The 10,912-nt window shown below is 39.4% G+C and overlaps 2 protein-coding genes across 5 annotated transcripts; both read right to left on the bottom strand.

The window, feature by feature from the left end:
- Positions 1-1,231: 1,231 nt before the first annotated feature.
- Positions 1,232-4,130, bottom strand: LOC121805366 (eukaryotic translation initiation factor 3 subunit D-like). 2 transcript variants are annotated; one of them, XM_042205181.1, is made up of 2 exons: positions 2,341-4,130; positions 1,232-1,460 (listed from the first exon to the last, which is right to left on the bottom strand). In XM_042205181.1, the coding sequence occupies exon 1, from the start codon at positions 4,092-4,094 to the stop codon at positions 2,343-2,345; it is 1,752 nt and encodes a 583-aa protein (XP_042061115.1). In that variant the 5' UTR covers positions 4,095-4,130; the 3' UTR covers positions 1,232-1,460; positions 2,341-2,342. The 2 variants fall into 2 exon arrangements, with proteins under 2 accessions (XP_042061115.1, XP_042061116.1); XM_042205182.1 differs by lacking the exon at positions 1,232-1,460 and adding an exon at positions 1,467-2,262.
- Positions 4,131-5,423: 1,293 nt separating this feature from the next.
- LOC121804948 (serine/threonine/tyrosine-protein kinase HT1-like) lies at positions 5,424-9,657 on the bottom strand. Of its 3 annotated transcripts, none has more exons than XM_042204676.1 (5): positions 9,436-9,657; positions 8,532-8,609; positions 7,502-8,387; positions 6,818-7,273; positions 5,424-5,877 (listed from the first exon to the last, which is right to left on the bottom strand). In XM_042204676.1, the coding sequence occupies exons 3-5, from the start codon at positions 8,252-8,254 to the stop codon at positions 5,605-5,607; spliced, it is 1,482 nt and encodes a 493-aa protein (XP_042060610.1). In that variant the 5' UTR covers positions 8,255-8,387; positions 8,532-8,609; positions 9,436-9,657; the 3' UTR covers positions 5,424-5,604. The 3 variants fall into 3 exon arrangements, with proteins under 3 accessions (XP_042060610.1, XP_042060609.1, XP_042060608.1); XM_042204675.1 differs by lacking the exon at positions 9,436-9,657 and adding an exon at positions 8,877-9,072; XM_042204674.1 differs by lacking the exon at positions 9,436-9,657 and adding an exon at positions 8,877-9,072 and having other exon boundaries at positions 7,502-8,609.
- Positions 9,658-10,912: the final 1,255 nt, after the last annotated feature.

Consider the following 10,912-nt stretch of genomic DNA (forward strand, 5'->3'; position numbering starts at 1 on the left):
GATTACCTTTTATGAAATCCAACTATTAGTTTGTTGTAATCGTTCTAAGTTTTGTTTTATTAATGAGAATGTATATTTTTGTTGATCACAACTTATGAAATTCTTCATCCGTCCCAAGGAAGATGACTCATTCATTGGGGCACAGGAATTTATGCAGTTTTATTTTGTGTGTCAGATAAAGAGAATAAAGTAAGAAAATGTAATAAAGTAGAGATAAAGGGGATTCTGTTTTTAGTAAGGGGTCGTCTTGGGTGAGATAAACTAAAAAGAAAATTGGGTCATCTTCGGTGAGATGAATGAAGTATTAATTTATTGAAATTGTAATTTGTTTGATGACTATTTTATATTCTTTTCATTTTAAATGTGAAAAACATTATACTCCCTCCGTCCTAACTAAGTTAAGTCGTATTCCTTTTTGTAATGTCCCAACTTGAGTTATTTCCTTTTTTGACAAAAAACAAAACATCTAATCACCATTACTTTATTCCATCAACTACTCTACTCTGTATTTATCTTTCCTACTTTATCCCCCCTCTTACTTTTCAACACAATTTTTAAATCTCCGTGCCTAAAAATTTTGTCTCGACTTAGTTGGAACGGAGGGAGTATTAATTAGCATTTGTATTTTTTTATTTCTAAATACTTGAAATATAAACATATGTATATTTACTAAAGTGTTAATATATACTCCCTTCGTCCCACTCTAAATGACACTTTCTAAATATAGAAACATCACTCTTTCTACTTTTCCCCCTCTCTTATCTTATTCTCTACTTTTGCAAGGTCGTGTTATACTTGCTCCCACGCTGGATGTTGTTGATGAGGTTAACAAGTTCTTGAGAAGATGTTTGATTTCTATGTTGTGTTGATTGAATTTATAATGAACTATTTACTTTTTTAAATAATTTTATTTATTTAGTTTGTATATCCTATTCTATTTATATTTTTCCCTATGTCCTTTCATTATAGTGGATTTCCCTATGTCCTTTCATTATAGTAGATGTAGAAATATGTTTTTAAATCTTTATAATCTCATGAATACAAACTTTAAATAGTTTCTAGATTTGCAATAATACTTTTTTCTGTATATTTTTTTAATTTGATTTCATTCCTTTTAGTTGTGTTTTTTTTATTTTTTAAAAATTATTTAGCCCATGCATAGCACGGGTGGTAACATTATTTAGCCCATGCATAGCACGGGTGGTAACATTAGTTCAATAAGCACGTTGTATTAAAATTAAACACGAAATGTGCATTAGCAAAACTTATAATTTCCCTTGCTTAAAAACAACACGCCCAAGCACAAGGTACAAAATTAGAAAACAGGGGATCCAACAACAAAACAAAAAAAATACCCTTGTACTAGAGGTTTGAGAAATCAAATAGATACTCTAACCAAGGGAAGTTCCCAGAGCTCATTCTTTCGGCTGAACAAAACTTTCCAACGGGGAGAGGGCAGCCTGGAATGTAAAGAGCAAACATAAATTATGGAAGATGATGGAATGTGAGATGCAACCATATTGGTACGGTCATGGTAGAAACACTCTTGATTCAAAGGTTTCAAACTATGCAAAACCAGCAAGCATGCTCAAGACAAGCACCAATGATCATCATGCAAATGGATTTACAACATCTTAAGTGGGATTTAATAGTACTTATGCAGAAAAGAACAAGTTCATTCAAATATTCATGCCACATGAAAGCAGAGAAAACCCTTAGAAACATATAGATCAAAGAAAAAACAGTAGCAAATAAATTTATAGTTTAGTTCATAGGTTTAATTGTTGATAGAAGAGCAGTAATAACACCAAACAAGGAATTTGAATGGTGTATATAAAGTAATTTTAGAAAAATTTCTGACTGAGAATTTCATTAGTCACGAAACCATGTCAAAACTTGGGTCAAATCTTTCATTTATATTGAATTGATTACTTAATTGTTAGTCTGACATGATACTAGTCCAGTCTGTTGCTAAGAAAATATAAAATCATAGCCAACCCAAACTATTTATATGCCCTGAGGCAGTCACCTTACTCTATACTATTTCATTGCAGTCCCCTCATTTCATACTATCATAGCGCAATCACCTCATGAATATTATCACCTCCTTTAAAACAATCCTACTGCAATCATGACATTTAATACTTCCATATTGCAACCACCTCAGTTTATACTTATACTTGACTGGTGCAATACAGAAACTAACCTCTTTTTATGGGGATGTTTACTTCACAAAATGAGTATAGGCCCAAATTTTTCGGACTACCAGCAAGCAAGGGAAATATAAATTAAAACTTCTAACTACTGAGGAAACAGTCAGAAAAAGTATAATATAGTTACCATTAAGCAGCAGCAACAACTTCCTTGGCAACCTCCTTATCTTCGGCAGCTCCATCAACAGCAGCACTTGCTTCAGTACCATCTGCATCCTCAGCTGGAGGCTGAACCTGCTCGTCCTCCGGCAATGGCTCCTCTACATAATCATTATCAAAAGCATCCTGGGGCACATCGTAAATCCGCACCTGCGGCTTCGATGGATCCTTAACAAGAACATATTTGCCCTCCTTCAACTTCATACACAAGTCCACAATACTCTTAACAATTCCCCACATGTTCGAAGTATTCAGATTAATCTGCGTAGCAAAATCCTTTGGTTTGTATCCCACAACTGCCAATATCACATGGTTGAAATGATCCCTCGGGTGAACCCTAGAAACATACCCCAACTTCATCATATCGGCACCAGCCAGCAAAGCCTGTGTCGTCCATTTCGCCAACTTATTTGCATTGTTCTTCAACTCAGTTGCCAGAACCGCACCCCTCTGCGTCTCGAGCTTCTGCCTCCAGTCGACACCTGAATATTTAGGATCAAACTCATTCAATGCGTTCAGTGTCACGAACGACCTCTGATTGTTTATATCCACCACGCCCTGCACCTCACATCTCGAGACAAGATACATATCGTCGGCCATTTTCCACCGTCTATACCTATAAGCAACCGGAGCCACTTCCTCGCCTTCATTAGCAAAGGGGTTGGGCTCTTCGAAAGTCACCTTGCTTGCATCCCTGATCAAAGCCTGCTGCGAGAAGTTCAGGTTGATATAAGCAGCTTCCACGCTCAAAGAGTGCATGGAATTGATGTCATCCTTGGTATCAGGCAATGGCTCCTGCGACGTCTCGTGCACGGCTAGCAAATCAAGCTGCGATCCATCTCTCTTATCAAGGAATAGCTTGTTTCCAACGCGCTGGACAACAATATCCCACGAGTAAACTGATCTAGCAGCGCACATAAGTGTCGACAAAATTGAATCAGTAGCAAAAACCGTCGCTTTATCCTCATTTGCCAAACGCCTAATCACAGGATCATCAGTGGTTGTGACCTTGAAGAAATTGCGGCTTTTGAATCGCTCCAAGGGACGGGAATTCTTCGGGGTAATCCGATCGTAAGACCTATCGTAGAACTCTAAGCCGCCGCAAATCAACAAATCTTCAGGCTCCGGCACCGAAAAGGAGAGCTTCGAGAAGCTCGAGAAGGGGATTTGATCCAACATATTCCATTCCGGCTGGATATCGACGGAGGACTTGAACACCGATGACTCGCGGCGCTGCGGCTGCGAGCGGTTAGCGTTGTACAGCCGATCGCGGCGCGCGCGCTCCTTCTCGGCATCTCGCTTCTTTGCCTCCTGCTCTTCGTCGCGGCGCTGCGGGAGCTGCGAGCGGGCGTGGTGAGGGTTGAATCGCCACCTAGGGTTGAATTTGGGGCGGTTAGGGTTGTGGTGGTGCGATTTGGCGGATGTGTCGACGAGGCGGAAGGAGGAATCCTCATCGGCGGCGAGGGTGGCGAAGGAGTCGTCGCCGGAGAAATCGAAGGCGGAATCTGCGCCGTGATAGCCGCCCTGCTTGGATCCGGGGCGGCCGGAATTGTTCATGTTTCGGGTCCAATCGGCAATGCGCCCCAATTTCTCCGAGCGGGAGAAGGGGGCAAAAGGAACATTGGAGGGGTGGTTGGGGACGGAGAGTCCGGCGGTGGCGGAATCCGGCGGACCCCAGCCATCGGGATTGAAAGGCACGGCACCGATTTCGAATCCTACCATTGTTGCTGCTGTGTGAAATTGAGATAGGATTTAGGGTTTTCTGTATAAAAGCCCTGGCATTTTGGGTTTTTAATGAGAGCTTTGGGCTTATTTATTGGGCTTTGTTTTTATGGGCCCATAATATGTTAAATTATTTATTTTGTGTTTCCAATTTTTCGAAAGGAGATAACTATGGTATAGAAAGAGATGAAGTAATGCATCAAGATTATTTGCATCCTTTGATTGCTTACTGGGTAAATATTAAGATACAAGTGGAAGAGTGTCAATATTAACATATTGCGATTTTTTTGATGTTGGTCAAAAATATTATCTTTTGAATTATTCGGTCCCTCATAAATAAAAACGGGTCACATTTGGTCTATTTTGGACGATTCCGTCAAAAATTTGACGGCCAACAAATTTTAATTACATTTTGACCGGATTAAATTAATAAATATATTTTATTAATTTCTAATATCTAATTAACCCAAAGCTAAGTGATTGTAATCCATGGAGACCTCTTGCAGAGAGGTCATACCGTTGAAGAAGTCGGGAGGGACGGAGGTGAACTTGTTGTTGACGGAGAGCGTTTTCAGCGAGTTCAACCCGGCGGCGAGACTCGGGAGGGCGTCGGAGAGCTGGTTGTTTTGGACCTCCAAAGTTTGGAGAGATGTGAGCTTTCCTAGGGAGGGAGGCAGTGAGCCCTAGAGGCCAACATCATCTTTCCCCTTTACCCGCTCAGCCATACCTGCCGCTGTTGACCTCGCCCTCATAGCCGCCACCTCTGACGCCGACTTCTTCCCTAGTCTCCAACAAACCCAAGCCGTAGCCGAATTCCATCAATTCGTTCCACAAATGCCGCCACCACGTCAGACTGCTCCGCGACGACGAGAATGTAGGCGACAAGGTTGTAGGGGCAGGCTGCATACTCGGCAGTGGAAAAGGTGTTGAGTCAGCGCCGCGTTTGCTTTTGCGGCTCGCGGATCTCCGCCACCCACTTCCCAGCCTTGCTGCCGGACGTCATTGTGGATTAGGGCTTTTTTTAGGGATGGAGGGGATGAGACGATGGATGAACAAAGACAATATGTTTAAAATTGTTAATCCGGTCAAAATTAAGTTAATTCGCATTGACCGTCAAATTTTTGACTGAACCATCCAAAATGGACCAAATGTGACTCGTTTTATTTTGTGAGGGATCGAATAATTCAAAAGATAATGTTTTGGGCCAAAATCAAAAAATCACAATATAAGGACCAAAATGTGCCTTTAGTCTAAATTAAACATTAGATCATCAACCATAGCCAACAAAAGTAATAAAAACTGCAAACATATATCATAACTAAAAGAGAATGACTGAAAAATGATTGCACAGCTTTCAAATAAGTATCAATTCTAAAAATTCGGAATCAACTAAAATGTAAATTACAATATTCAAAACTAAATGAAGTAGAAAAAAACAACATTTATTGTCACCTTTTTAATTACAACCGGACCCCTACTAGAACTACAAAACCCAGATCACCCAAAACAATCACGAAAATTTAGGTTTGGGCATGGGGGAGGAAGAAGTCTGGTGCACCGGACCGAGTTTATGAATCCAATGAAGCATCCCTTTTTTATGGTCATGACATGGGTTTTGTACAAGTTTCAGGGTTCCGTCGCGAGCAAGTGAAGACTCAAACTTTTCAAGTACCTTCACAATCTGCCAAAACTCGGGCCTCTTGTCAGGATGTGAAGACCAACATTGTTCAATCAAAGCCTTCATGGCAGGTGGGCAATCTACAGGAACAGAAGGCCTCAAGTTCTGCAAAAAAATTAGACAGTCCAAGCCTGCTTTAGTAAAACATTGTCAAGAATTGGATATTCTAAAATTTGAGACCATAACAAGGCCAAATACACAAACATTTGCATCGTCGCTTGTTTCCTCAATATAGAAGGATCAACATACTCACTTCTTTGGTGTTCCGGAAATTTTTCTAACCTAAATTGCCAAATCCATCGTCCACCAACAGTTTAGTTTGATTTTATAGCGGAGAATTTCACCTAATGGTCACTAAATTTTCTCAGGGGTGTCTTCATAACAAACTAGCAAGCTAGGATTAGACATTCGGCTAAAATACATAAGACCATAAAGTCTCAATTCAAACAACCCCCAACCCTAAAGGGAGGAGAAAAAGATGATGAAAAGAATACAGAACATAGTCTAAAAGTAGATTCACATTAGATAATAAAACAAGGGATATTGGTCCCTAATATCATGGAACTTTCAAAAAGTTGCATTTCACGAACTTTAAAATTGGCAAATAATATCACGAACTTTACCCGAGTTTGTTATTTCCCACCGGCGAAAAAGTTATAGCAAATAATATCATTATACCGATTTTTTTTCCTAATTTCTTGACAACTTAGAGAGCTTCAAGTTCTTCAATATTTGATGATAGTTTTTCTCAAAGTGCACCCTCCAAAATTGTTCTTCAATCCATTAATATAGCGGGAATTTTTTCGTTCGTGGGAAATAACAAACTCGGGTAAAGTTTGTGGGAAAAATCCAACTTTTTTAAAGTTCCATGATATTAGGGGCAAATATCCCATAAAACAAATGTTCAAGCTGTGTTAATTAATTCAATATACTAAATCAGAACGATGACGCATCTACATAGCATTGTGCCAATATATGTTATATCATGTACACCCAAATATGCACCAGAAGAAACCACGCAAGTAACAAAGAACAACAGTCGTACCTTATTCACCACGGCAAAAGCAGCTTGAATAGGTGTCATATCTTCATAGGGGATTTTACCAGCCACAAACTCCGCAAGAATGAGACCAAAGCTATATACATCGACCTTCCTCCCATAATGCTTTCGCTTGATCATCTCAGGAGCCATCCAACGATAAGTACCTGGGTCATCCGCCAAAAGATCACGGCATGCCTCCTCGCAGGCAATACCGAAATCAGCAACTTTGAGGTGGAAATCTTCAGTTAACAGAATATTTTCTGGTTTGAGATCCCTGTGAATAACTCGCTGTGAGTGGATGTATTCTAGTCCTCTTGCAATGTCCAAAGCCATGGATATTAACTTTGGCAAAGGAAGTGTTTTGTTCTCAAGCTTGTGCAAGTAAGCTCTCAAGGAGCCCTCAGGCAAATACTCTGTTATGACACAATATACAGGTGCATCCCGACATGCCCCTACGAACTACATCCAAAAATAATTTAAAAATCAGGCATGTACTAATCCAAAATCAAAATACTATATTCGAAATTAGGAGGCAAACTACACACCAATGCATATGAATTTTCTCAAGAAAGTATAAGAATTTAAATAATGACAAAAACACACCTTGCTAAGCACTTTGACCATTAACAGAGAAAACAATAACCAGATAATTAACAGGTGAACAGAGGATTACTCAGACACGAGTACCTTTATTACATTCGGATGGTGAAGACGAGCCAAGAGAGTAACCTCTCTGCTAAACTGGTTCTCCAAACGAGCACGAAGTGCTCCATTTTCGTCATCATCTGGAACTCTGATAATTTTCACTGCAACAGCCTCATCCATATAAATCCCATGGTAAAGCTGACTGTGTGCCCCATGAGCAAATCTCAGCCCGAGAAATAACTTGGAGAGATCAACTGTATGCTCATCTGCAGTTTCCACAGAGGTGACCCTCCCCGCACCATGATCAAAATACTTATTCCATGTTGATTCCTTATGACTCTTCGTCTTATCATGAAACTTAATAGAGGTGAAGTGCCTAAGGGGACTAGTATCACTCGGTGAATTCGACCCAATAATCTTCGGAGTACGAGTAGCCTCTAGGGAATCTCTAGGAATCAACTTCCCATGAATACCCTTCTCTTGATATTTCCCGCGGGGATGTGGGGTCGAGAATTGCCTCTGGTTTGACCGGGCTTCCTCGAAGGTTTTGGAGAGCTTCACCTCTGGGGTAGGGGACACAGCCCGGTGCTTGTTCTTGGCAAGGCTCTGCTGAACTTGGACAACATTCGGGCCTGCTTTCAGCAGATTAGAAGTAGATTCAGGTCTTTTCAAACTCCGACCTCGAGTTGGCAGAGGTGTAACAGAAATAGAGGCCAATCTGGAAGTATCCAAACGGTTGTAAACAGTATGAGAGAATTTTGTTCTCCTAATCCAAGAACTACCTTCTTCATCCATTCTTGCAAGCTTAAGCTACTTTTATTCACCGATTCCCACTTCTCAATCAAGATTTTCCTCCAAAATACCGATATCCCAGAAACAACCCCATCAAACCAGGAAAAGAGAGGAATCGAACTCCATCTCCATCAAGCTTCAACAACCATCAAAACTAAATCGATATCGATTCTTACAACAGATCTAACACTTCTAAAAATCAAGCACACACAATACACTTAGCAAAACAATCGCTGTATCAATCTTGAATCCATCAAAAACTACCCAAATTGTGCCATACCTCGTCAAAATCTGGCTACAAAACAGCAGAATCAAAACCCTTTCAGCTTCAAAGTCAAACTCCACCTTCCTTCAAAGCCTGGTAATGAACCGCAGAGCAAATGAAAAATAAAATAAAATTCAACACGCTAACACGACGACAGTCAATTAAATATAGCATAACACCAAAAGTGTACTCAAATGGCTTGAAATTAAAGAAACTCCAATCATCATTATCATTATCACTATAAATTATAACACCGCAGTACCCACCAAACAATATTAATTATTGGCGCAATAACAATGCATATGTCCCCAAAAAAATCAAAAAAAATATTAAGTACATAAAGATAGGATCTTGACTAACCAAAAGGGTATATCTCTCAAAAGAATTATGCTTAGTCTTCAAATTCAGAAAAACTCGAAAGGATGCTTGGGTTGAAAAACCCCATAGCCAAATAAAAGAAGATAATTTTCCCAACGTCGAGGTCCATATAGAATAATCACAAATTCAATATAAACGCCACATGAATCAGAGTCTCCTCCTTTTTCACATATTTTTGTTAAGATTTATACTACGTGTTTTATACGGAGCGAGATGAGTGATTCCTTGGTGGACCCGATTAAAGTGGAGCGTGATGGTTTTGGTGTGAGGTAGGGTAGGGTCCACTCTTTGAAAAGTCAATAGTGGAAAGAGAGAGAGAAAAGAGGAGGAATACAAAAGTCGCTATTTCAGAGATTTACATCGGAGGTAAAGAGAGAGGCATGAAATTAGATCTAAAATTATAGTAAAATCTACCTAAAAAGCAAAAGCTGGGATTTACTTTTATCCTTTCTCTTCGTAACGAATTGAAAACGACGATTCCCCAAATATCCAATCCCCAATTTGGCCTCTCAGCCCTAACTTCAATCAATAACAAATTTACCTGGCAGAATCGCTGGACGCCGGTGGCGGCGCTCCGGCGCCGCAGTAACGGGAGGCGGGAGGCTGCGTGGGGAAATTTGGATTGGTTAATCAAATTCTAGGGTTTGAATTGATTTTGAAATTTTTGCATAAAAAGTTAAACAATGCATATTAATTTTTGAGAGGAAGCTAGGCTCAACTGAATATTTCGGAAAAGTTGGAGTTTTGATTCAAAAATATTCTTTGCGGAAATTGTGTAGGGAGTACTAACCTAACAAACTTATATATATCTGCTCAATTTAATCTGTTAACCATAAAACCAATTTTTATCGTTTTTTATTACTATTATTTTGGAAATAATCTTCATTTTCCGAGCCGTTTATGGATTTTTAATTTATTTGATGTCCACGTTTCTACAAGATATATATGGAGTATGTACCAAATTTTTTTTAATAGATTTACAAACTCACAACAGATAATACGCGCTTTGGATAAAGATATTTCGACGCTGGATTAGTATTTTGCTCATTATACCCATTCTTGTACAAACAGAAAATGTTTCATGTTTAGCTCATATATTAAGCAAGTACTAAAAAATTTAACCACGTTTATTTTCACATTATAAGTACTTGCATAATATATGAGCTATTAATTTCCTAACACGAGTTGCAAATTTGATTGAGGATAGAGGTAAAAGTTTAATTTATGGTTATTTATATATTCTTTTTTTAAAAAAAAGGGGTAGAGCCTTAGTATTATAAAAGCAAGCTAACAAACGTAAGAAACACTTAATTTATCATGCATTAATTAAATACTAGGACCCAAACGAGGGGATTTTAAAACATGAACACATTCATGAAACTATATGCGTAATGTGATAGAAAGTCAGTAGTAAAATTCCCTTTCTTGTGTCACGTCCTTGTGTACGTGATAGAGCACCACTAAGAGCATCCACAATAGCAACGCCCTAGCCACAGCATAGCAATAGTTCTGCCAAAAACTACTCCTGTCACATCATCATGCCCTTCTCACAGTCTAGCCAATGCCCTAGCCAAGCAATAGCTTAGCAACAGCCTAGTCAATGCCCTAGTCCTCCCGAGAAAAAAAAACACCAACAACAATAATAACGAAATGAATTGGAGAAAAAAACATAGAAAAAAATGAAATGGAATAGGGTATTTCATAGAAAAAGATTTTTAAAAAAATCAGCTAGTCGAGCGCTCGTTCGCGCAATAGTGGACTAGCGATCGGCTAGCCGACCTCGTCCACGCCCGACATCTCGGGCGTTTCCCTTTCGTCCTTTGTGTTAGCCGGTCACAATAGTGGACTAGTCGAGCGCCCTAGTCGCACGCCAACTGCTAGGGCACCGGCTAGTTCACTATTGTGGATGCTCTAAGTCAAACTTATGTAACAAACTCTGCACTCTCCGTACTATAGATTTGCAATTGATGGTCACTTTAAAGTTCCCTACAATCATGGACACACCAATGAAGCTATCA

Source organism: Salvia splendens, chromosome 5, assembly GCF_004379255.2.
Source record: "Salvia splendens isolate huo1 chromosome 5, SspV2, whole genome shotgun sequence".
In the NCBI taxonomy this organism is placed as follows: domain Eukaryota; kingdom Viridiplantae; phylum Streptophyta; class Magnoliopsida; order Lamiales; family Lamiaceae; genus Salvia; species Salvia splendens.